Source organism: Drosophila mojavensis, unplaced genomic scaffold (genome assembly GCF_018153725.1).
Source record: "Drosophila mojavensis isolate 15081-1352.22 unplaced genomic scaffold, ASM1815372v1 contig_74, whole genome shotgun sequence".
Lineage (NCBI taxonomy): Eukaryota > Metazoa > Arthropoda > Insecta > Diptera > Drosophilidae > Drosophila > Drosophila mojavensis.
In genome coordinates this window covers 417,480-445,000 of record NW_025318899.1, presented here as the reverse complement: position 1 = coordinate 445,000, position 27,521 = coordinate 417,480, and the positions used below count along the sequence as shown (strand labels likewise).

The window sequence follows — 27,521 nt, the reverse complement described above, 5'->3', positions numbered from 1 at the left end:
GCAGCAACAGTCGAAAGCAACATCAACTGATGCTGATGCTGATGCTGACAGCTGATGAGGGCCGCTGCAGTCGGAGGGGAAGCGCCTTCCCTCTCCCTCTCTCTCTCTCTCTCTCTTTCATTGATGTTGTTTGCTGTTTTACAATAGATTTGATTTGAGATTCGAGTGCAGAATTAAGTGTCAGCTCTAGGTAGGGGCTGGGGCAGGGCCAGAGGCAGGAGGCGGGGGCCGAGTTTGTCGGAGTTTCCATTTGCTTATTAGCTAGATGAGGGATGACTGCCAAACCGCATTGCAAGAGAATCAAATTGAATTGAATTGAATTGAATTCAATTTCAATGATGGCGCTTATGTTGGCTAATTTTTCTCGGCTGCCCGCTGCCAGCTGCTCAAAGCGCGAGCCTGGGAAAGCATCGACAATTTTCCATTTTCTATTTCGAAAATCTGTTGATAATCGCGATAAATGTAGTTGTAGTTGTTGTTGTTGCTGCTGTTGCTGATTATTGTTATTAATCGTCAAATGAGCGACAAGCGGCTGACCCCAATGCATGAGGCTTAGAGGGTGTGTGTGTGCGTGTGTGTGTGTGTGGAGCAGTATGTGAGCGTTGCTAGAGGCAGCGTCAGCTGCAGGTCGCTGAGTAATGAGACTCGTTAATTGTGTGGCTGCTGCTGCTGTTGCTGCTGCTGCTCATCAGCTGGACGCAGCGAGTGCACCTGCCACCGAAACCGGCTCCTGGCTCGCTGCCTCCTGCTCCCTCTCTCCTCCTCCCTCTCTCTTCCTCACACACTCTTTGCATTTACCGTTGTGTTGGCCAAAACAACCTGACAACCTGGCAACGTGCTTCGAACCACATCGAACAAGTTCGTCAGCGGTCGCCCAAATGTAGGCGTGGTAGGGGTTGCAAGGCGAGCTTTTGGGTGGTTGCTCACTGCCTGACGGCCTGACTGGCTGACCGGCCGGCTAAAAAGGGGTGCAAGGCAACGGCAACAAAATAAAAGAAAAAAGAAGGAAAAAACAGAAAACACTAACAAAGTGCGCTACCCTGAGCTACAGTCACTCCTGGCTAACGGCGCCCCCTGCACGCCACTCCGCGCCCCACGCCGCTTCGAGGCACATTGCGAATCTATAAAAGTATCGGAGCGCATAAAAAACGAGCTCAGTAGTGAACGGCACTTTGCAACGGGCAGCGGCTAACGGCTAACGGCAAACGACTAACGGGAAACGGCGACGCTTAACGGTACCACAGCAAAGAAAAAGTCAAACGCAAGTTTAGCCGAAAAGGACACGCGGCCAGTGCTTCATGTGTCCAGGCAGCGGGCAATGAATCAAGCGAATCCCCCAGATACAAGATACATTCAGCGGCTCTAGCTGCGGCCATCCCAACATCGCTGCGATTGCCGTTAGCAGCGGCATTAAGCAGTGCCAACTGTGTGCAGTCGGCAGTAACTTGTCAGCATCATTGGTGAGTGTCAACACACACACATACGCAAACACACACACAGAGACACGCAGTTGAGCACACACAAATCCATCAGCTTAGAGCTCGCCTTTGTAGCTGCGTCGGCATTGAACAGCTGCGGACCCGAAAAATTACAGTTGTAGCTGTAAATTGATCCAGAGCTCACTGAGCGAAAAAGTTTAGTGGAGTGTGCTAAGGACTAAGTGGAATCATAAATTTATATATGATTAGTTTGTGCATTGAAATTTTGGAGTTAAAGTGAGAAGCAAGAAGTAAATATCAAGTTGATGAGAATTGCAGAAAAACTCTGAAGGAAATCTGATCAAATCCAAAGTTTTGCGATGCAAATCTTTTAATTTTAGCAAGAGGTTTGTTCTGAGTCGTACGAGTACTGAATAGGTCTAAGCATTTCTCTGAGAAATATTAATATATATAATATATATTATATTCATATATTACATTCACAATTATTTAAAACTGGTCAACTCTCATTTCTCTCTCTGCATTATGTGGGCAGTTCTATGTGGAAGCATGCCACAGCATCCTCTGCAGTTTACATCCTGTGCGACACATTGCGTATACGCAACGTAAACAGCGCAGCCTGTTTTTCTATGCTGTGTTTGCATTTGCGCCGCTCTGCTGCATTTCAGGGCTGCGTCTCGCTAGGGTTTTACTGCCAGCTGCCCCGAAAAGTGCCCGAGTCTGGGTCAGAGTGTGTGTGCTTTTTTTATGAATGAGTCCAACTGGCTCGACCCGCGAGCCTCGATAAAATCTCAGGCACGCAGTTCATTTGGCTTCGATTCGTATTTATTTATTGATTGAATTATGAACGTGGGCTGTCGATCTAATTTCGTTTTAGTGCCGCGCCACGGCAGTTAAATACTCGTAGCTATTTTTGTATCTGTATCTTGTATCTTGTATCTTTATCTGTGCGGCCAAGTGCTACTTGGCCAATTTGTGGCTGCGCTTGCCATTTCCATTTCCATTCGCTGTTGATTCGGTTGCTCGAGTTCGATCTTTCTTTTTATTTTTCTTTTGTTTCGTTTCATTCAACTCTTCTGGCAGCCTAAATTAAAATTCAAAAAGCTTTTGCCCGCACACACATCTCATTTCTGTGTGTAGGAAGGACCGGCGACTGCGACTGCGACAGAGGCTGCTCCCTGCCTCCCCTCGGCTCCTCGGAATGGGGCTTTGAATACCAATTTCTTGAATGGGATGCGTGGGCAGCGACACGCAGCGGCACGTAGCCAAAAACGTTGCAAGAGCTCGCAGATAAAATCACAGCTAGACGAGATCCTAGGCCAAGCCACAAAGCCATTATCATTCACAGCCAAATTATTGAAAGTGTAGAATTGAGAAGGCTGAATGATTAGCTATTAATTATCATTAGTAGAGTCATTATTTGTCTATGTATTATTATCGATATTAGTATTAGCACTGCTATCCCAGGGTTAACCACATAATATCGACATGATCTATTCCCTCAACTCTGATCTATCCAGTGTCTAGTCCTATATCTCATATCTCAGTGCTGTTGCCTGACCTGTTCCCTCTTGCAACTCACCTGAAGCTTAAACAGTACGCTTTTATACTTTCATCTCATATAGTTCCATTATTATTATTACGTAAGCCTCTCCGCTTTTATACACTTTGTACTCTTTGTAGTTGATTCCGGCATTGATGTTTGTCCAACAATTGATCAAAATAATGAAAAAAACAAAAATAAAAATGTATTCAACATAAGTATTTATGTTTTTGTTTTACTGTTTAATTTGTTTACATTTTGGTTTATTGATTTATTTATTCATTCACTAAAGTATTTTTTATTGACTTGCTGCCGTTTAACATTGTTGTAGCTGATGTTGTTATTGCCCTTGTTGTTGTTGTTGTTTTTGTTTTTTCATTAAATTATTGTTTCATTCATTTACAAGGTTTAACTGCCTTGGTGGGCGGGGCGTAGGCGTGGCCAGCGCCTGGTCTTAACGCCGCTTTGTTCCCCCAGCAGTCTGCTAAAAGTGCATGCAAATTTTGCGTGCGACAGCAGCTGAGCTACAGCGGCAACAACAACAGCTATAAAGCCATATATCATGCTTATAAGCACCCATGACATCAGAGCAAGAGCAAGAGCAGAGCAGACAACACCAGACCAGATGGGTGGCGAGGGGAGGCGGGGACCTGAATGCCGTCGAGACGACACACGACGATGATCGACGCGTTGCCTTGAATTTCCACGGCCTGCCAAAGACTAGGCTAGGAGAGTGACAGAGAGCGAGAGAGAGAGGCGCGAGACCTGAAGCGATTATCTCTGGGGGCCTCAGTTGCTTATGCGAAAAAACGCATAAAATTTCAAGCGTTTGCTACTTTTTTAAAAATTGTACGCACTGCATTTTCTTTATTTTTGTTGTAAAAATATAAATTTGTTTCGGTTTTTTTGTAATTATGTCAAGTTTGCTTTTTTTTGGTCGATTTTTTCTTACATTGAGGTGTGAAAAGAAAAACCCATTTCAAGTGCCAAAAAAAAAAAAAAAAAAACTGGAACTAGAACTAGAAGAGAAAGAGAGAGAGACCTGAGATGACCCCTTTTAACTGATGTATATATGTATAATAATATATATTTGGAAGAGCTAGCGAAGCGCGTTAATTGCTTCTAACTTTAGGTCAACTAATTTGCATAGTTAAAGACCTTGAGAGACACTAAATGAAATGCCTTAAGCGTCGCTTATCAGCCGCTGCATGGCTGCCCCATGCGAGACATTGTTCCAGCCATTTGAGGAGCTAATAAATTAGGGCACTTTATGCTTAGGGAATTTCATAAATTCACCTTAAGCTCTTGCATAAGAGCAAAACGTTGCCGCCTGCGAGTCTGCGTTTGGTAAGAAACCAAAACAAAGCCAAATCAAAGTCAAACGAGAAGACGCTGAAGGAGAAGAGAAGCGTGAAAATATCAAATAGATAAAGAGACCCAAAGAGAAACGATGTGAAAAGTTGCAACACGAAAGAAACAAAAGAAGAAGAAGAAGAAGCCACAGCGGCAGAAGAAGAAGTAGGCAGCAACAATGGCTCGGAAAATGTGGAAAATATGTCTTGGGAATCTTACGAAATGCAGTTTGCTTGAATTAGATAAAAGTTTAGGAAATGTTTATGCCAAAAGTGAAGCGAGAGCAGCCGCGGCACAGAACGCGGCAAATTTCTTTCCTTTTAACTTGCTTATCGCAGCTGAGAGAGGGATATATATAGAGAGAGAAAGAGAGAGAGAGAGAGAGAGAGAGAGAGAGAGAGGGGGAGAGAGGAGAAGGAAGAGCAGCTTGAGCGACTGCGGAAGTGCAGCAAACGAAATAAATGTGGGTAAAAAAGGCAAAACAGGAAAAGTGTTTTCATTTCTGCTTTTTTTTTTGCAAGACAAATGTTTTTAGCAAATGCACTTGGCGAAAATATTGGCTCGAACTGGTTATGCAAGTTATTTTAATAATATTAATAAAGGTAATGGGTTCATTTGAGAAATGTTTTAAAAATATCAGAGCTCAATCAGAAATCTGAGGATTTACATATATGGGAAGGCACTGCTTATCAGAAGTGAATTCAGCTCCTGAGGTTATCCACTGCATTTTTTCGGCCAGTGTAGATACATTTGACTGCATGCTTTAGATGCACATGCTTAGCTAGGCTGCTAAAGCAAGACGACTTCGTTCGTTGTTGTCTGCACGTGAATATTTCACACAAAGCACAAAGCGAGCGGCAAATTACGACACCCAAACGCCAGCGTCGACTCAGGCAGCGCAGTAGCTGCAGCAGCAGCAGGCAGCAATAGCAAGAATGCCTAACCAGCGCAATTTGCAAATGCGAAATGCGAAATGCGAACTGCGAGCTGCAAGTGCGAGCGAGTGAATCACAGGCGGCAACAACAATAGTTAAGAATGCGCCAAGGGAACTCCGCACACTCATCGCTTATCGCAATGCAGTGGCCCCTCCCATGCGCAGCTCTGCCGCCCCCTTCCCTGCCCCACCCTTTTGCATCATTCATTCATCAATAGCGCGGTGAAAATTTCGTGCGCGAGGCCCAAAACAAAAGCGCAAACTCAAGAGGCGCGAGATAAACAAAGCACAAGAGCAAACAAACAAACAAACAGACCGAGAGACAAGCATATACATAGATGCAGATGCAGATGCAACTGGCAGATGCAATTGCAATGGCATCTAAGTATCTGCGAGCTGCGTAGCTACGTGTGAAACGACACTAAACTGCATAGCTGAAATTCTTGAAGACAAACGCAAAGCGCAAAGCGTAAAGCGCGAAGCACAAAGCAGCTAGCAGCAAATTAGCAAAGCTGTCGAAAACTTTTTGAAAAGTGAAACGGAACCCAGACTCAGGGCCGACAATGTATCTATCTATCTCTCCCTCTCTCTCTCTCTCTCTGCATATATATATATATAGAGAATGTTGAACTGGCTGACTCAGGCCCACGCACTAACTCGCCACTGAAATCCGCATCCGACTTATCGACCCAAAAAAACAAGTTTTTCCCACGGCGTCAAATGCGGCGCGTGGGCAAAACCCCACAGATTGAAATCCAATTGGACATAAGACTAGTCGAGTCCAATTCGAAGCCATTTGACGTCAGAGCTGTGACAAACTGTTGTAATAAACATGACACCTTGCCTCGCTCAGTTTATGCTTTATGAGTGCCAGCAGGTCGTAACTCCCTCCCGTCCGTCCCGAGAGTCGCTTTCTATATGGCCAAGTATTATCTAATTTCATTCGGATCATAAGCCCATTCTCGTCATGTGATGAATTTTTTCGCTTGGAGTTGGAAGGTGATGGGACCAAAAGCCAAATCAAAGAACTAAATAATCATACAATAATCTATTAGCACTCTCAGCTCGGCTAATCAACTACATAACTCTATTAAATGTCATTTCAAATCGATGACAATCGAGTGTGCCGAACGCTGCCTGAGCGCCGAATGATTAGATACCCTATCGGAAGAAAATGAAAAGAATGAAAAGAATTTCAATAAGAATTCATTGGATGTTCTATAGAAGTTGACATTAATCTCAGGTCTAATGTCAAGAAATGCGATTAGCAAAATGTGATAATAGCAGATCTGCCAAAAGAATGAAAAAAGAGATACGCGTGAGTGAAAGAAGAAATGGGGAAGACAAAGAGCTAGAGAAAGTGAAGCCTATTTTCGATCTATGATCTAATCAAATAGAATGCTGGTCAGAAACTATTGTAGATTAAAACAAAGAGGCAACAGATTACCAAGCTAGCCATCAAACTTCCTAGTTATAGGGTATCTACAATGTTGGTTTGTTATATATATTTATAGCTAATATTTGCATATCATATTTAGGTGGCTAAACATTTGTTTATATTTGCTTAGCTTAAAATAACAATTATACTTTCTATACAAATAGACAGATTCCATATTCCATCAGCTCTGGCCACTTAAACTGAGCCATAAACCAGTTGGAAGCGATAAAAAATTGGAGCGGATCAAAAAATTGTTGTAAATAGAGCAAAAAATTGTTAATAAATGTCCAAAGTTTTCCCCTTCTCGCAGAGTTATGTGATTTATGATCTATCGCTCTCTCTCACACCCTCTGGATATATATTTTCTATTATCCAGCGATTATTCAAAACTGAAAATGCAAAATGTAAAATGTGAAACGAAATTGGATGTTTGTGAAAATATGCGAAATGCAATGAAATATTTTGGTAATTAAAAGCGACAAGCGACTGAAACGCAACATGCAACAAATTTATTTATATTTCTAGTTCTATTTACCGCTTGGCCACAGCAACAAATGTTTCTACAACCAATTTTAACAACAGCTATAAAAAATGCATACAAAACAATAAAAAAAACTTTAAATATTTTATAAGCGAGACAGAGATAGAGAGTGGAGAGAGAGAGAGAGAGAGAGAGTGGGTGTGTGTTTATATGTTATGTTATAGTAGGTGCAGGTGCCATGCCCCCTTTTTTGGGTATTTATAAAATTGACTTGGGTCATTTGCAAGTTATTTTAGATACGCATGGGTATTGCAGCTCTGATTGTTACGAGTCGCGCGTTCATCAAATTTGCATTAGCAAATGAGCGCAGCAAAGAGAAAGACACAACGAGAAGAGGAAGAAGAAGCAGAAGAAGAAAATAGCGTTTCACAGTTAACTCAATTAACTTATAAAATGTAAACTATGCGAGCCCCAACACCAGCAACAGCCACAACAACAACAACAGCAACAGCAACAAGAGCTCGACTAAGCTAAACGGCAACGGTGATTAACTCTTGGCCACAGCAATCCACAGCGAAGCTTTCCATATATGTAGATGCGTGCCTTGAGATACAGATTCAGATGGAGATATAGATACAGATATTTACGTGAACGTATCTACAAGCTACAAGTTACGCTTTGCAGACTCGCGCAGTCAGCTGAGCGCGAATAATTACCACGCCAAGTCTTTGGCGCAGACGAAGAGCAGGAGGGGGAGACGCTGCAGGGGAAGGGGGGAGGTGCAGCGCTAGGGCAAGTTGAGGCGGCTCAGTCAAAGCGTTGACTAAAAATAGTTAGCCCAGTGAATGGGCATCGAGCTGCCGGCCCCACTGGCCAAGCCAAGTTGGGTGGCTCCAGCGCCAGCGTTGCTAATGTGCTTTGGCAAAAATGTGATAATCGAACGACGGCAACGGCCAGCGATATCGGTTCAATGTGCGAGCCGTGGCTGAGATACATTTACACACACACACACACACATTTAGCAGCTATTGAACCCATTAATGAACCCATTTGCTTTTCTAAGCCAACAATTTTCCCAGCAAATGAAAGTCGCAGCAAAATGAACGCCCAATTGCCAATTGGCTTGTTGATCTTGGCTCAGGCCGGAGAGGCTTTCTATGGGTGTAGAAAAGATCTTGTTTAGGCTGTAAAAGCAAGTCAGACTCCTCTTTAAGTGTGGTTTTTCATTATAGGTGATCAGTCTAGTCAAGCCTAGGCAAATAGCTTCCCGGGCATCTATCGATTGGGGTTCAACTGAAATTTCAGCCTGAACTTTTACCCACAAATAATTCACGCATTCCAGCGCTCGGTCGCACTTGTTTAACTAGCTCTGTTCCCTGGTCCCCTAAGCTTTTCCTGCTCCCATCTGCTTAGCCTCGAGTCTTGTCCCTTGTTCTTTTGAGGGCAGACAAAAGCCTTTTCATGCCATTTTCATTTCCATTACCGTGCGAATTGTTCTAGCTGCTTGCATTTTCCCTCATTCCACATTTTCCTGTTGTTTTCTTTAACATTCTTCAGTTGCTGTTGTTGTTCTTCATAGTAGGCTCTGCTTTGAACCCACCTGGTCGCATAATTGCCTTTTGATGTTGATTTTGCTGTTGGTCAGCCTCACATTTGCCGCCTGCCCCGCAGCTCGAGCCCGGCCTCTGCGCACTTCGAGTCAAACATGAATTGTTATGATTTACAATGAGAAAAATTATGAATTAATTATTCATGGCGCTGTGCAGGAACCAGCACACTGCCGCCCGCCTCCTGCTCACGCTTAACTCGCAGTTTCCTCATTGCGTGGCTTCCGTCGAATGCTGCCTAAAATGCTCCATATGAGCGGGAGCGAGAGGGGAGAGGCTTGCACTTATAGACCAATTAGCTAACGGAACTACGTGCAAATCGTTGCATCTTGTTAACCGTTCGATGCCAACTCATCTGAGATACTTTTGCATCTGCATCTGCTGCTTCTACTGCTGCGGCTGGTGCTTGTGGCTGCTTGGAAAGCGGGTTAATTGATGGCTTTTGCTTTAAATTGCCACGCTCGACAATCAGCGGCAATTGGCGCACATTCGCTGGCCTGGCTGCCTCGGCTGCCTCGGCTGCTGGCCTAGGCGCGCTGCAAACGTATCTGTCAATCAGCGTATCTGCATCTGCAGCTGTGCATCTGTATCTGTGCATTTGTATCTTTTGCATGCAGTCGCGTTTTGAAGTTAATTATCAAGTTCATGTTCGTGCCGCAATTTCCTAAGCTTTATTAGATCAGTCCAGAGAAATTTCATATAATCCAGTTTGCGAGCACTTGCCCAGCAGCCGAGGCAGCCCATAAATCAACTGTGCCCACCAGATCAACTCGATTTCAGTGCCATCTGCGTGCCATACAACAGACCCAGAATCTAGTTCAACACGTAGTCCTCTATGCTGGAGCTGTTATACATATGTTAATTACATAGCATATACATATCTATTTATGTATATACATATATATATTATATGTGCGCTCATTAATCGTTTGCGTGCTAAATTTATTGATATGTCAAAACGGCCCTCTATAGTACACCCCGACTCAATGGACTTTTTCTCCTTGGGGCAAGTTGTTGACCCGTCTATTTTAAATACGAAGTCTATCAAAGTTTTATGGGGTGGACCTAGCCGGATACTCCCTACAAGAACACTCTTACTCGTTTATTCTTAGCTGAATAATTAAATGGAAGTCTTTTACTATTTCGTCAATAGATTGAAGTTGAAGTGCTTTCCGGTCAGCTCTTTCGCTCAGTGTACATAGTTCTGATACTGTTGCTATCTCTTCCGACTATTTCGTCACATACATATATATTTATATGTATATAGTTACAATTTTTAGAGTGCTGCCATCGATTTATGGCATAATCGAAATGTTTAGTTTTAATTCAACCGAAAGTTCCATTTGCATTTCCCCTGCAGCCAAGCCACTGCCACGCCCTGCCGCTCTACCGCCCCACTCAGCCGTTTTCCATCTGATGTTGCGTGATTCATTTTCATATTTGTTGTTATTTTGTTGTTGTTTTGCTATAAACATGATGTTTGTATTCTTTGGTGTTGTTTTATTTTCGTTTTTTCGTTTGGGTGTCGTTTTCTCATTTCATTTTATATATGTATATGTATATAAATATATCTGTTGTTTTTCCCTATATATTTCCGTGTGAACTTCCGTTTTTGTTGGCAGCGACGGCGACAGCGGGAGAGGAGGACCAGCTGAGCTCTGCCTGGAAAAAAGGCAAAAGTTTGGAACGTGTTTGAAATATTGATAGCGAGTACAGAGACCAGAGACCAGAGACCACAACAACAGCCAACACAAATACACTCAGCAATGCGGTGGTTGCAACAACAACAACAACAACAACAATCAAGAGTCTAGTAACACCTAGCGCTGTGCTTGCCTGACCAAATGCCCCCGCCTCTTCCTCCAGCAGCAATGCCCACTCTGTCGATCCCCCTCTCTCTCTCCCTCACTCTCTGTCCCTTTCAGTCTGTTGCTTTTGGCGATTTTGCTTTGCTTTTTACACTGCTGCGGCAGTTTGGCTAGCTGCCGGCTGCCGGGCTGCCTGTCTGGTCGTCTGGTTGTCAGACAGTCGTCCCCCTTTTGCGCTGCCATTAGACAATAACTGGCAATAATCGTTGAACCGTAAAATAAACATGGATACGCGCTGCACTTGTTTAGGTAACACCAACTAACCAACTAACCAACCCGCCAACCAACCAACCACCAACAACAGCAACAGCAACAGCAACAACAGCAGCAACAACAACAATCAGCGTCGCGTGGTCAGGTGTCGATGTCGCTTGTCAGTTGTGCCTTGTTGTTGCTGTTGTTGTTGTTGTTTCTGCCTCTGCTTCCACCTTCTGGGCTGGCAGTTATTATGTCTCGACAACTGCCCGCTGCCGGACGCTAACTGATTTGTGCATTGACGCGAAGTCGTAGAAATATTCAACATAAATACGCGTATTATTCGACTTGAGTTCGTTCTCGCTGTGCGCAGTTTTATGCTTTCTATCAAGTAGCTAACAGAGGCTATATTTACATTTTATATGAATCTTTAGGTATTTTTAGCTTTTTATTGGACATTTACTTATTCGCCCACGCTACTTGATCTTTCAGCATTTGACAACTATGGACACAAGTCCCATATTGTCTAGTGGTTAGGATATCCGGCTCTCACCCGGAAGGCCCGGGTTCAATTCCCGGTATGGGAAAACTATTTCTTTTCTATTTTAATGAGAGTTATTAATCAAGCTAGTCAGAGTGGGGTTGATCGATATTCGCGCCTAACGACCTGACTATGGAAAACTTTTTGTTTACTTCTCTCCATTTTAAATTATTTAATGCTTCTAGTCAGCCAAAGATGACGACGCGGGTTCAATACAACAACAAATACTTTGATGTCATACAACTTTTTATTTATTAATAAATACACTTAATGGATAAGCGATTGCAAGAATTGAAAGTCGTGCAAAGTCGTTCGAATCTTGACAGGAATATCTTTATTAGGCATTTAAAAAGTAGGACTCGAACTACAACTGCGATACTTGAGGTTTAAGTAGGAGGATCTAAATTGAATGTCCAGAAGGGAACTTATGTGTTTCTATCGCATATAGGAAAAAACTCAGGTTCGATTTAAGGCGAACACGGAAATATTTTTAATTGGTCTCTTGCATTTTACTTTACGACTTTAATTTTGACTATCAACTGCGGAACTGCGGTACATTTGTGGACCACTCGATTGCCTAATGCGGCCAATGGACAGGCGGGCATCTGGTTCCGTTGCAAGTGCGAGTATCTGAGGTTCATCAAGAGCAAGAGCAAGAACAGCTTCTTTCGAAATCGCTGGCACAGATACAGAACTGACAAGCGCTTTGCTTGCTTGTAGGTTAAGTTTAATGTCCAAAAATTTTACGGCTAGCCAACAAAGAAACAGAGGGAGAGAGAGAGAGAGAGAAGGTGGATCGGGGAGGGCAGGCTGAGTAAGGGCTTGTGGCTGGGCAAGTGTTTCACACAGTAAACACAAGTTAATGAAATTAAAACGTAAGCAGCAGCAGGCAAACGCAATAAACACAAAAGAAATTACAATTAAATTGAAAGCAGGCAAAAGTCGAGATTCGAGTTGCTTTGCCCCCCGCACACACACAAACACACACACACACACTTCATTTGCGAGACGTTGGCGTGGCATGCAACCTAAATGGAAATGAACTCGCGTGGGCCGCTGCAGTTGAGCCCCATTTCCTAAAACCCCAGCTTGCCCCCCTCCTCTCAGCTGCTTGGCTGGGGTCTCTATCGCGATGCTCCATTTGTGCCACAGCCGCTTCCCTCTCGCTCTCGCCCTCTCGTCCAGCTTCAGCGGCGCACTTGCTGCCCTCTCGCTTCCTCTCTCTCTCTCGCACTCCCCTTCTGTCGCATGACATGCGGCTTTTAATCGCATTCGTTTCAATTGCCGGAATTTTATTGTGAAATGAGCAAAGACTTTGGTCCCCCCTCTCTCCCTCTCTCTCTCTCTCTCTCCTTCTCTCTTTGTGAATAGGTGGCCCTACCGCGCGACTTTCTTTGTGAAGCAAAGTGAAGTGCACAGTCAGTCAGCTCATCCCCTTAACAAACGAAAGCTCCAGCTCTGTTCCGCAGTTCGTTTCATAATTTTTTCCCCTAACGCTTGGCGTTGCCCAACACTATTTTTTAATTGCGAACGCCAAAAGAAATAACTTGCAAATTTAATGTTAATGCTAATGTTATTGTTAATGTTAATGTTAATGCTGTCTCCCCGCACTCGCGCGAGTGTGTGTGTGTGTGTGGGCCATAAAAAGTGAAAACTGCCAGCGGCAGCAAAACTCAGTTTTCTTTCTCTTTGAGCCTCTCGCATATGCATGCATGTTTTTCTTTTCAATTATATAGTTTTTCTTAACAATTTTCTCGTCATTGTTGTTAATGTTTCCAGTTGCTGCTGCTGCAGTTGTTGTTGCAACTTTCATTGTGCTCACAACCAAGAAACCAACCAGCCAAGCAGCCACCCACCCACACAGCCAAGGTCGCTTCGAGTGCTGCCAACTTGCTTTTATTTTATTTCACATTTTTTATCTGCATTTTTTCTTCACTTTTCACAAGTTTCTCATAACTAACATTTAAGCCCAGTCATAATTATTAATGTGCACATTTCTCTTTCTCACTCTCACATTTCTTTGTTTAACTTGCCTCGCTTCCCTCGCTCTCCTCTTTCTCCCTCTCTCTCACTCTGTCGCTGGCCTTTGCAACTCCTCTTGCTTGGCTTACCCGCAGTGCTGGTAATTAAAATTTTATTTAACACATTTCACTTGAATACATCGTCCATCTCCCTCTCTCTCCTCCTGCACTCTTTTGCAAGTTATATTTTCTTTTCATCAAATATTTAAAAGGCATTCACATTTGCTGCACATGCAAAAACTTATACTGAACTAACTTTCTTTCATATATGTATGTCAAATACGTATGACCAAACTTTTATGCAAGGCTAAATTCTGCAAAGCCATAACAGTTTAAGAAATGTTAATAAGAGCGCTGCTAGTGCTTAAGCATTACACTACAAGCAATGTAAACTTGTGACCTATACAGAACAAAGAAGTATAAAGAAGTCTAAGCTTTACAAGAAGAGGGTTAAAGGATTCTCCTTTCAAGTCTCACTACGAACGGTCAGGCAGATAGGCAATGCATAAAACCCATATACTCGTCTCACTTCAAATCAGAATTCAAGGTGCTATATTTATCAACATATTAAGTTATATGCAATATTATGACATTTTCAATTTCTACCACGACTCCGCTTTAAAATTTATTTATTAATCAAAAATATGATAAGGTCATGGGACTGTTTTTATTGGATAAGTTGGACTTATTTATTTATAAATTACAATTTAATTTAATTATGGTCAGTTTAGTTTTTTTCCACCGATAAATAATGAATAATAGTCGCTTTAATAAACTATCTATGGAAACAGTTGAAAATGCTCGTAGACTATTTTTTTCTGTAATCAATTTATTTATTTACCCATGAATCAATAAATTGAATATGGTAAAAAACTGTAAAGCACGCATATTTGATGAATACAAATGGAAATAATGCAAACACAACGCTCACATGAACACACACACACAAACAGACTCGCACACACATTGCGAACCAACATTATGCAAATTAAATATTTGCTAATGCAAATACAAACACAAATACAAACTCAAAGCCGAATCAAGTGCTGCCGCAGTGGGGCGTGAAATCGGGGAGGGGGGGACTGCTACGTGGCAGCCGAGGCAGTGTTAAGGAGGTCGTCCTGTGAGTCCGAATGCTTGCATAATCCACTCATACATACATACATACATGTGCATACATTACACAGAGACGCCAGAAAGTTCGATTCTTGGCACCGAGACGAGTCACGACTCGATGCGAGACTCGAGTGTTGAGTCTCGAGTCTCGAGTCGCAGCCAGCTCACGTTTGAGTTGGTTCAAGGATATGTGCGTGTCCTGAATGGGCACAGCGGCGCATAACTTGCGTGCGAAGGCCACACAACACAAACAACACCAACAACACAAACAAAAACAACGGCAACACAACAAAGAGCAACAAAGCTGAAAAGCTTACGAAACAAGAAATTATGTTTAAGGACATTAAGGACATGCCCACACCTGTCGATATTTGTACAGTTTTTGGCGTGCGTTCATTATTGTTAGCTCAGCTAAGTCGCCCTGTGCCCCCTTCCTCACCTGTGCGCCCTGGGCAACCGGTTTGTGGCATTGCATCCTGATCGAAGATGGGAAGCGCAGCATTTCCGTTTCGCAAAACTCGTTTGCCACAAAGTGTCCTGCCTCAGCTTGCCAGTTGGCCGAGGCGCCCCACAGCTTACCGTTCGATATGTGTACTGCCCTTGCCCTTGCCCTTACCCCGACCGCTGTCCTCCTTGGACTTTTGTTTTGCCAGTGTAGCAAGCAGCTCCAAAAGGTAATCACCATTAAAACTCATTACCAAGGGCAACACGCCATGGCCAATACGACTCAGGACACTAAAGCTGCCCACAGACCGACTATAAACCGGCTTGGCCAGGACTGCGATTGCGATTGCGATTCCGATTGCGGCTACAGTTCGCAATCAGCAAAAACAAACTGAATTCAGCTGAAATACAAATGGAAACAGGCAACTGCAACAACTTCCAATTTGTATCCTTCTAGTTGCGGCAGGCAAACTTTATTCTCTGTCTTGGCTTTATCAATGAACTAGTTTCTATCGATTTCCCATGCAATACGATAGAGATAAACTCCTACCTGTACACTGTACCCCATATCCTATACCCTATGCAAATGCAGTTACTTGTCCACTGATTTATGCATTAGAATATACATTCCGTACATTTCGTCTGGCAAGATGACTTGGCAAAAGGAAATATATTTGGTATAGGTTCTCTTGAGTTCCATGGGGTTTCGTTCACTGGCCTCGGCCGTCGCAGTTAGCAGCGGAAATAAATTTGTTTGTCGAAAAATGCGCTGTCTAGGCGAGAGAAATAAATTCCGACTATTTTATTGCCGTCTGGTGACATTACAAGCGATATTTCGAGGACTTCGGCAGTGCTAGGGGCGGGGGGCGGCAGGCGTGGCACATTGAGTTGGCTGGCGCCAAATCAAGTCAAGAGAAATTGCGCTGCAGTCGTCGCAGCGGCCAGAAGGAAAGGAACGTGGAAATTGTTGGACAGACAACCTTGAGCTAATTTGGCTAGGCTCTTGCAATCTTACCTCCCTCTCTCTCTCTCTGCCTCTTTGTAGTTCCCTCACTCTCTCTCTTTCTCTGTCTTGCATGTGTGACTCACTCTCTCTTTGTTTCGGTGTCTCTTTGCAGGGGCCGACAGCGGGCCAGACGAAATTCCTCGCGCCGGCAACAACATGACAGCCGCTAAGTGGGGCACCGTCACAAGGCAGACGCCCCAAAAATAGACGCCGCAACGCCGGCAACACATCGGAAATGCTCCTCCCCTCCGCCACAGTGTTGCAGATGCCGCCATCCCAGCCATCCCAGCCACGCAGCAGCAGCACCGGCCTGGTGCTGGGCGTCTGTCTCGACCAGCTGATGCAGCAGCCCCCACTCAAGAAGTTGCCAGACAACAACACCGAGGCAGAGCCAGAGATACCGAAGCAGCCGCAGTCGGCAGCCAGACAAGCGCCCTGCTTCATTGTGCTCGTCTCGCTGCTGGAGGTAGGTTGACCGGGCTGACCACTTCTAATGCAAATGCCCTAAGCGTCCCGACCCAAGGGTTGATTCGAAAAATGCCGCCGGGTTGCCATGACGGCGTGCCCAACACACACACACGTCCACACACCCACAAGCCAAGACTCGCTTTGGGGGCTGGGGACTTAATTGCTGTCACAAGTGCAGCCAGATAGGGCAATAAATGGAAATCCCTTCGACATTAACTTGAAGCGGGTTCAGAGTGAGCGACTCTAGCAATTTGTTTCAGATACTTAAATTGAGGCAGCTTGTATTAAACATTATTTAACTGCTGCTTGCATTCATTGAATCTGCTGCTTCTGCATCGATTACTTCTCTGCAGTTTCAATTTGCAGTGAACTAAGGCTAAGAATTTCTGAAGTCTGCCAAAACTCAAACAAAATTTCTCTCTACTGTCTTCGCTACTGTTTCACTGCATTCAGAGCTGCACTAAATATGCTTATATGCCACGCTCTGTGACCTCTGACCTCGTGGCTGTTATGGCAGCTGTTGTTGCCTGGAGTGGCTTCAGCTTCTTGGGCTGCGTGCCCTTTATTCGGCCAACATCTCAAGTTATTGCTGCTGCCGCCGCCTGGGGTTGCTGCCCTGCTGGATCCGTGTGGGTGTCCCGGAGCCAGGCAATAATAGCTCTCCTGATCATATTTCAGCCCTCGATGGGTTGCGTGCCCAATCCGTTGCCCCATTCACTATTCCCCACTCCCCACTCGCCACTCTTACCCATCCATTTGCCAGTTGCAATTCCATTTTTAATGCCACACACTCACACACACACACATGCACATATGTGAGTCGAGTTTTGTGGCACATAAATTGCCCGGCTGGCCGCAAAGCGAGTGGCAAGCGGCAAGCGGCAAGCGGCATTTGCAAATGGCATTTGGCTTCCGGGCTGGGCAAGGATATATCAACAGAAACAGGAGACCAACAATTGGAGAGTGCGTGCGAAAATCCAAACACTTTTTGCGTCTGTATTGGTGTCTGGCCCTGCAGACTGGACGCCGCCTGCCGCAAGAAGCACACACGCACACACAGAGCGGGCAAGAGACAGAGAAGGAGACAGCAATAGAAAGAGAAAGAGCAACAGCGACGGGGCATTTGGCGAGTGGCACATGAAGTTCGCCCTGGCATTGGCGACGTCTCGCCGCTGTCTGCTGCCAGTCTCGTTCGCCTCGGCTGCATCATGCAGAGCCCGAGGGTTGCTTTCGCCGGCGTTGGCTTTTCCTTTGCTTTGGCTTTTCCTGGCGCCGAGCAGGGTCGACATAAAAAATGGCTTTCATTGTGATGGCTTTATGGCTGTCAGCGTTGACTAGACTAAGCCCTTTACATCGAACCTTTAGGCAATATCTTAATCAACTTCACTCCAGCAGATCCTTGTCTTTGTGTACGTCGGCGCTGCTCCGCCGGAGGATTCGTTGCTCATCTATCGACCGGATCGCCGTCTGCAGCTGTGGCGCTTCGTCTCCTACGCCTTGCTCCACGCCAGCTGGCTCCACCTGGGCATCAACGTACTCACCCAGCTGGTCTATGGCCTGCCGCTGGAGCTGCTCCATGGCTCGGGACGCACGGCTGTCATTTATTTGGCTGGCGTGCTGGCCGGATCCTTGGGCACCAGCGTTGTGGACTCCACGGTTTACCTGGTGGGCGCCAGTGGGGGGGTTTATGCTCTACTAGCTGCCCAGCTGGCCAACCTGCTGCTCAATTACGGACAGATGCGTCAGGGCTTCGCACAGCTGTTGGCTGTCCTTATCTTTGGTGAGTTTCTGTTTCCTTGCCTAATCTCCGATTCAGCTCATTGAAGATCATCCGCAGTCTCCTGCGACCTGGCCTACACGCTCTACTGCCGGCAGTTGGATCTGGCGGAGCTGACGCCCAACATCTCCGTCTCCTACATAGCCCACATGACGGGCGCCCTGGCGGGGCTCAGCGTCGGGCTCTGCCTGCTGCGGCAGCTGGATGGCAGCCTGCGTCCGCGTCTGCTGCGCTGGCTGGCCTTGGGCGTGTGGACCACCTTCAGTGGGTTCGCCCTGGCCTTCAATCTGATCAACACAGTCACGGCCCAGCTGCTGGCCGAGGAGGAGGGCGAGGTGCTCAAACAGCATTTGCTGCACGATCTGGGCATGGAGCGCTGACAGCCACATCCAAAGACTGAGCCCAGTCAAGCCTCGAACTATACTCATATCCGAACAATAGACTAGTCATTAGCTCATAAGGCATTCCAGGACAACGTGCTCAAAAGAATATACACATCTAACATATATATATATCTATATCTCTAAGAACTTGCCTCGACAAGTGCGCTCAAAGGCGAAAAGGAATCGAAGGAAATGCTAACAATTATCTTATGTAAATGCCAAAAAGGAGTTGAAGGAAGCAAACTCCCAATTGCTAATCGAGCGAGGCTCAATTCAGAGACTTCAAACTGTGCCGCTTAAGACAAGATCCTAGTGCTATGCATCCTATATATGTAAACTATATTTATCAGATTGCATATAGTAATACAAAGCAAGTATTTATCTAGCTGCGAATAAGTTTTAGCTAGGCTACAACTAACTACAATACAAACTCCATATGCAAATGAAAGTTTCAAAATAAATCAAAAATATATCTACAATAAATCGAAATTTCAAGAGTTTTTATGTGGCTGGGGAATGATATAATATATACTTTGACTTCTGGGTTTAGGAATAAGTTGATATAAATAGAGATAATTTCAACTAGTTTCAACATTTCTCTAAATATTCCCATTTATACTAATTTAAAATACGCAAATGAGAATTTGTGGAAACATAAAACAAACATAAATATTTACAATAAATAATACACAGGAACTTATCCGCTTTATAGACTCGCTATGTCGGATTTGAAAATATTTGTAATTACCCGAGATATTTAAGGTCTATGTCAAAATTTATTGCAATGATTTTGAGAAATTCACAAATTGCAAAGATTAAAGAAAAGTTCTTGGAAAACATCACTGGAAATTTTGCAGAATCATTCTCATAAGCGGAAAATGAGTGAGTAAGGTTAAGCTTAAAAGTGAACGAGAATATATTCAAGTGAATATATTTTATATATTCCCAATTGTATAATGAGCATCTATCATTATACTCAAAGCCATTTAGGTCATTATTATATACCAATTATGGAAAGATAAAACACAATTCGACTTGATTATCGATCGTCTAATAAGAACTCAAGCAAATCAGCTGCAAAATTTGACGACTGCATGACTTTTGACCAAGTACACTTTGCGTTCTGTTGGCCAATTTATGAGTTCAATATGAATGCATAAACATTCATGAGTGTATGTGTGTGTGTGTGTGTGTGTTTGAGTGTGTGTGGTATTCAGCATGTGCCAGCGGTAACAACAGAAACAACAGCAGCGGGAACAAAATGCAATTCACAATTGGCAAACGAAAAGTAAATAACAAACAAAAAATTAGCCGCTCGATTTTGTTTGTTGGCATTGCCTCATCGAGAATTGGCCTAATTAGGCACCAGGGCCTTAGCTCAATTCGAGGGGGCCAAAGAGGGGCTGGCAGGGTGTTGAGAGGTAGTCGCAGCGGTTGGCTTTTGTTTTGGCTTTCGGTTTCGTATCGCAGTTTGCTAAGTCAAAACAAAACACTAAGCGAGAGTACTGAAACAGCGAATACCCTACAAAAGGGATAAGATTACCTCACTAGGTAGGGCGATATAAATAGGGGTAAATGTGGTACTTCTCTGTTTCTAATAGTTTAGTAAATTAATTTTGATACCAAATGCATATAACTTCCTGTCGCGCACTCGTAAAAATATTACAGGGTATTTAAGCACTGGCACCGAAATTGTAAACGCTTCTCTGACCGTATTTGCGCTGAAATTTAATAACTCGTTGCTGCAATTTGGTGGCGCATTCGATTTCTGCTGCTGCTGCAACAACAATATTAGCTACGCCCTCCCCCGCCCACCCCTTCCGCCCACAAGAAGCAGCAGCAGCAGCTTTGACGAGACATTGATGGTTCAATCCCCAATCGACCCACCAGCAAGCGGAGCCAATTTAGCAAACTGAATGCGATTTTTATATGCAACCTGTGCAGCTCGCAGCTTGCAGCTTGCAACACACAGACCCAGAGGCAGAGTCAAAGGATCGAAGCGAATCGCATCGCATGGCATTGAATCGCATTGAATCGCATTGAATCGTATCGGATCGGATCGAATCAGTAGCTGGCTGGGCACGTTTAAATCCTCGTTAAGTCATCACCAGGTGAGCTGGTTCTGCTACGCTCGACAGCCACGACCAGTGGCGACATTTGACAACAAAATATTTGTGACATTAAATGCTGTGGCATCCACGTCCACAGCCACAGCCACAGCCAAATCCACATACACATACACAAGCGCAGCCATGCCACAGCTTGGCTCATCCCCATTCTGGATTGCAACTGCAGCTACGTGCTCATTTCACTAATTTAATGAAGACCTTTGTGGTGGCGCGTCCTGGCCATTGTCTCGACATCGTCTTCAGATTGATGAGCTCGGTGTAGACCACATATGCCAGGGCCAACTCCCCTCCTCATGCCTGCTGCCCGCTGCCTGATGCCTGCCGCCTTCCGCCTCTGCAGCTCCCTCTGATTGCTTTCACTGGCTGCTGCATCAATAATTTGTGTTCGCCGTTGAAAATAATTGACCAAGTTTGTCTGTTTGCGGTTCTGGGTAGCCAGACGAAAAGCGCTGTGGCATTTAATCTACTTGCAGCAGGCCGAGCGACCGCGGATGACAACGACAACTGCAGCGGCGGCACCAGCTGCCAAATGACGACAAAAACAGCTAACAAAAATGCTACGAATCAGCATCGGAGTTGCTCTTGGCCCGGCTCTTAGTCTTCGTCTTGGACTTGCTCTCCGTCTTGCACTTGGCTTTCATCTGGCGTCTCGTTTCGGCCACTTGGTATTGGACTTGGACTTGGACTCGCTGCACTTCGCGTAATTGAAATAATTTTAAGTGAAAAATCTGCATTCAAAAAATATTTCACAATGTGAGAGGCCAGCAAAAACCAAGCTGTTGCCTACATAAGCAGGGATTGACTGACTAACATATACCCTTCCAACAAGATATTCAAATGAGAGGCAAAGTAATTGAGTTGATGAAGCAGCAAAGAGTCTCTGAATGCTTAAAGAAATTTAATGAATATTTATATACCATTATGACCCAGTTAGAGTCGAGTATTTCTTAGCTCTATATTTCGAATTGAAGATCCGATGATTCTCTCCCAAGTAAGTCATCCCACATGCTACTCTCTGCTACTCAAACGCCCCAATCAACAGACGGCACTTTTATGGTCGGGGCACTGAAATTTACATGCGCAAATTTAAACAGTCGCTGGGTAGACAAAAAAAAAAAGAGAGAGGAGGAGAGAGAGAGAAGACAAGAGTCAACAGTTTGCAGTTCGCAGTTGGCAGTTTGGCATCCGGGCTCATTTGGAGTCATCTTAATCCTTGGCATTAAGGCAAATTGCTGCGGCAGCTGCTCCGTGGCCCACCTCGCCCCCATCTCTTGTCCAAGCAATGAACTTTCAAGTTCAGAGGGGCTACGATCACCGATCGCCGATCAATGATCAACGATCACCGATCGTCAATCGTCGTTCGTCGATTGCCGAGCACCGTAATTTGCTTAATTCGACGCTCAGCCCAGGGTTTTGGGGGCTGGATCTGGGTCTGGAGCCACGTAATGGGCGCTCAGCACGCGGCTGCCACTCGTCAATTTGTTTGGTAGCCCTTTTTATGTTGCTGTCGCTGACGATCGACACGTTCTGGATGATCCTGGAGTGCTTCTTCAGCAGCCGCAGCAGCCTCAGCAGCGCTGCCTCAATTTCGGTTTCGACTCGCCCGCGGGCAAGGGCAACGCAAGTTAAGTTTTTATCACATGGCTGCACTTGCCGCATTTTTCGGTGGCTGTAATTTCCGATCAGACATTATGCGAGCACACCCCTCCGACATCAAGTCAATAACTCTGCCGACTCTCGGAGTAGAGAGCACAAAAACTATTTCAGGGACAACTCTTTCAATAATTGCCAAATACTCGATTCAGAAACAGATGCAGATGAAATAGAACGTTGAAATGGAAATGGAACCCCCAAATACTCTTTCATTGTGCCTCATTTCGCTTATCTGGAATTTTATTGTGGATAAATTGTACAATAGGCTCTTCCATTAACTGAAATTCCCTTGTTAAATTATAAAATCATTTGCCATATTCTAATGAAATATGCGAGAGAGATGGGAAAATACGTGGAAAAGAAAGTAGTGAGAACGAGAAAGGAATAGAATAAAATACAAATCGAACGAGGGCGAGAGTGAAAGATAGAGATAGAGTGAGAGAGAGAGAAAAGAGCTGAGAGAGAGAGAAACAAAGGGACATTGATAGAGCTTGAAGGGGAAGCAAAGACATGCAACTAACCAGCTCCATCATAGAGAGCGATATCTGCATTCCTCTATTGAGTTTTACTTTGGATTCTTCTTGGCCTCTAAGTATGACTTATCTCCAGTGCCTCAACGTCAATTGGCATTGCTGTCAGATGGCCTCAGCTTAACTTATTTCATTGATCAGCAATGTCCAATTACCAATTACCAATTAGCAATTAGCAATTAGCAAGCCTTGCATCTCATTAATGCTGCCAGCGTGTCTCGTTTCGATTTCGATATTTGGGGCTCGCAGCTCGGTGGCCTCCATAACTCAGCTCAATATAAATCTGTTAACAAAACGCTTAATCTGTATTGTGAGTTTTATTTATGGCCATTTGATGGCACATTATCGGATCAGGCACATGGCACACTCGGATTCGGTATTCGGTGTTCGGTATTCGGCATTCCCCATTCAGCGCTCGACACTCGACACATGGCTCATTGGACAGTTGGCAGCTGGCTGCGCCTCATAATTGGATTCGTCACAGGCGCTCTTGTGGTCCTGGTCATAAATCGCGGCCTGCTTGAAATGCAAATTTTCGGTGCTGTCTGCCCCACCGTTGCTGTCTGCGGCAGTTGCATGTCGTCGCTGTATACGTGTGTGTGTGTGTGTGTGTGTGCGTGTGTGTTGGGGCACGGAGTATCATCGGCAAGGCATCAAAGTGCCAGGGCGCAAATGTTCGCCAGCCCAATTAACGCGGCAGCAGCTGAGAGAGTGCATCAGCAGGAGCAGCAATCAGACTTCACTTGAACAGCAAATGCTTGCAATTAAGCCTCGATTTTCGGCAAAGTGCGTGGCTTTTACTGAACAACAGCAACGGCAGCAACAACGGCAACGGCCACGAAGTCAGGAGCTGCTGCAACAAGAAGCGTTTCATGTTCCTCGCTTGCTGCTTGTCGATGCGTAACAAAGGATAATCCACAAAACTGGCTCGATTCTGCTCGCTGCACCCACCACAAAGTCAGACAACAGACAGACTCAACAGCAACAGCAACAGCAACAAGAGCAGCAGCAGCAGCCAGTAGACAACCCACGCCTAGAGCTGAGTAGACACTACGGCGAATATTGGATGCTCTAACTATTAAAACTAGAACCTTGTGCAAAGTAGATTTAGTTGTAGTTAGAATCGATTATGGGTTGCTGATCTGGCCTAATATGTATAGTTCCAATTATGATCTATGATTATCATATACAAACACTAGCCGAACTAAGCAATGAATCTATGCTAGTAGACAATACATATACATATATGATATATAGGTTATACGCTCAGCCAATAGAATCCTTCCGGCTTCAACAAGTTGAAGAAGGAATCTCTATTTGCACCTCGGCACGAGCTGATTGCCCTAGCTAATATACTCTATACCCAGTCTAGCTATGCTGCTGATGTAGATACACCGACTGTTACTTAGCAGAGTTGTTGCCATGCCAACTAGCACGTCCTTACTCCTAGATCATTGTGCTGCTTTCCGATTCCAAGTGCTGCTCCTAGTTAATGTACCCCACTCAGGCACTTACCGCAACGCCTGCTATCGCCAGCTCGTGTCCACACCCAGGCAGAGGCGAGAATCGCACAGCATTTGACATCGTTCACCCGCACCCAGCGGGCGAAGTAAACCAGGCAGCACTCAGCTTGTTTTCTCTCTCTTCTTCTTCCTCTTCCTTTCTCTGTACAGATTAAGTGGTCTGCGGCCTGCTGCTGGAATTGAGCTCGTGGTTCAAGCGGCGCGCATCTAATGCCAGTTGCATTAATTAAACACTTAACCAAGTACCTGACCAGGATTCCGTCTGTCTGCATCACACTCTGTCTGGCCGGGCCAATTAACTTGGCCTATCAATTTGTAACGCCCGAGAGGGACTGAATATGTGTGTCTCTCCCTGCCACGGCTGCTTGGCCCATTGCCCATTTCGAAACATCAAAACATGTCTGGGGAAGGAAAATCCGGCAGGCCGCACAAGATAACACAAGAAGAAGAGGCAGAAGCAGAACACAGCCAAAGAAAACATCAATGCGCAAAAATTGAAAATCGTTGCGAAAAGTGGCCATAAATTACGTCTGCGGTGGCGTCGCTGGCGTCGCTGGCGTCGACTGCCCGCCAAGTTGATTGAAATCGCGTCTCTGATAAAGTGGACTTAAGTTCTGTTAGCCAAGTGGCAACAGCAGCGGCCGCAACTGCTGCAGCGGCCCAAGTTTCAGGTATGCAAAAGAGCAATATTTCACAAATGATAAGTTACAGATGCGACTGCAGCAGCAGCCGCAGCCGCAGCAGCAGATGCAAAATATGCAGTTTATGGCATCAGCAACAGTATCGCAACTCCAGCAGACAGCAGTGCCAAGCTCCACTGTATTCCGGCAACACTCAATCGCACATTTACTTCAAGTAAACTGATCACAGTGGAGCAAACTGCATGCAGCTTTGACTACAGTAGTCAGTCGATTTAACAACTCAGCATACTAAGGGATATTCCAGTGGCCCTACAAATGCATTTTATAATAAATAATGTACATAAATGCATTTTCAATATATTTGGCACCACTGTGCACTGTGAATCATTATCAAGTGAGCTTCGCATCTGCTGTTGCTGCTGCTGCAGTCCCTGTCGACAATATTTGTTGTTATTGTTGTTGCTGGTGTTGCATTGTTTACTTAGTGCAGACCAAAACAAAATTCGAGTCCGTTGGGCGTCCCGTGTCTGGAGTCCCGGAGTTCGTGCAGCCATCGCCTTCGCCATCGCCAGCGAAGCGTTTGCCAAGCAACGACCACCGAGCAGCAGGCAGTATGAAAATCGAGATGAAGGCAAGAAGATGGGGCAACAGTTGGAGCAACTGCTGCTGCTGCTGGTGCTGCTGCTGGTGCTGCAACAGTTGCTGCGGTGTCTGTGGCAGCGGCTGCGGTTTAGCCACACTGCTGGAATCTTCTTCAACAACAAATTTTATGGATTTATTGAAAATTGAACGCACTTGAACGCGCAAACTGCAACTGCAACTGCAACTGCAACTGCCACAGCCTCTCTGTCTGGCCCGCTGCAAAGAGTCTTGTTTGGAAAACAAATAGCAGAAGAAACACTGAGAGTTGCTGCAGACCAGGTCGACAGAGGCAGCGGCAGCGGCAGCGGCAGCAGCAGCGGCGACGGCTGTGGCTATAGCTGAGGCTGACGCTGAGGCTGTGGCTGCCACGCGTTGCGTTTTGTTTGTTGCCAAGTTTCTGTGTGGGTGAATTTTGTTGCTGTTGTTGTTTGTTTACAGAAACGCGTGCGGCCAACAACAACAACAACAGCGAGAAGGAGAAGAAGATTCATAAGCACCACAAGAGCAGCGAGTGCAAAACGATGCCTAAATTTGAACTCAATTAAGTTTCCCTTTTTAGCTGCAGCCACAAAAGTCATCTGCTCTGCTGCTCTTGCCACGCCCCGCTGCAGGCGGCATCAAAGTGGCGCCTCGGAACGAGTTCAACGAGCTGGCTTCTCAGCTGAGCCGGTTCTCAATTTGATTTAGTTAGAGCTTAGTCTGAGTCTGAATCAGAGTTGGAGTTGGAGTTGGAGTCTCAGTCTCAGTCTCAGTCTGCTGCCAAACGCCCACACAGTTTCCCAGGATGTCATGGCGTGGAATTCGCTTTCGATGCATGTAGCATCCACGTGGGCTGGAGTCGACGCCACGCACATAGCTGCCACGTTTCAGGATCTCTTCTGGGCTGGCTATCATGCAGTCAGCGTGTGGACAGCGAAACAGCAAACACCTCGCCTCGAGTCGCGCAATCTGCGCGAATCTATCTATTCATTCGGCAATGTATAAAAATAAAAAACTGTATTAACAAAATTTCCAAGAAACGTGCAACAATCTTTGTTCTACGCGAAGTCCGTTAACCCCCCCTATGCGCCCCGCCCACAGCACACACACACATAAGCACTCATAAATAACTACAAAAGCGACTGTGTGTGTGTTTGTTTCTTTTTAAAAAAATATATCGCTGCTCTTTAAGTTTCGGGGCGAAAAGCAAATTGAAAATCTTGTCGCTGGTGCGCCCACGCGGGCTGCCTCTGATGGGGAGCTGGGGGCAAGGGCGTGGCGTGTGTGGGGGCCGAGCGGCGCCTGGCGACACTTGAAGCAATTTAAGCGATAAACTGTTCAATCGCCCAGACAGGTGGCTGCCCCAAAGAAAAGCACCAGCAGCAACAACAGCAACTGCCAGAGGCACAGTGGCATGGGTAGGGGCCGGGGCCCGGGCAGGGGCAGCCAGGCGGAGGTGTGGTCTTTTGTAGTCGTGTCACATAAATTCATTAATTTGTCGCACTTTGCGAATTGCCTTAAAATATTGTCAGCTTTATGGCCACTTTAATTATAGCGACGACGCATTAAAGACTAATGCAAGAACAAGAAAATTAATAAAACCAAAAATTAATACACAATTTTTCGAAATCTCACATCTCAGTTCGTTGGCGGCCGAGGAGAGGAGCGCAGGTGTAATGGAGGTGGGCGTCGAGGCAGTGAAAACAAAGTGAATGTCGTTATGAATGTTTGGTCAATTTAAATTTAGCAAAAATATGCGACAAGACGGCGATCAGCCCACTGTGGCGAGAGAATAGCACTCAAAATAGA

At 45.2% G+C, this 27,521-nt stretch overlaps 1 protein-coding gene and 1 non-coding gene across 3 annotated transcripts; both read left to right on the top strand.

The window, feature by feature from the left end:
- The first annotated feature begins 1,144 nt into the window (after positions 1-1,144).
- On the top strand, positions 1,145-19,104 carry LOC6586396 (protein rhomboid). 2 transcript variants are annotated; one of them, XM_002011974.4, is made up of 4 exons: positions 1,145-1,460; positions 16,100-16,453; positions 17,851-18,235; positions 18,293-19,104. In XM_002011974.4, the coding sequence occupies exons 2-4, from the start codon at positions 16,223-16,225 to the stop codon at positions 18,610-18,612; spliced, it is 936 nt and encodes a 311-aa protein (XP_002012010.1). In that variant the 5' UTR covers positions 1,145-1,460; positions 16,100-16,222; the 3' UTR covers positions 18,613-19,104. The 2 variants fall into 2 exon arrangements, with proteins under 2 accessions (XP_002012010.1, XP_015015808.1); XM_015160322.3 differs by having other exon boundaries at positions 17,848-18,235.
- On the top strand, positions 11,375-11,446 carry Trnae-cuc. The gene has a single exon. It is a non-coding gene; the product is annotated as a tRNA-Glu (tRNA).
- Positions 19,105-27,521: the final 8,417 nt, after the last annotated feature.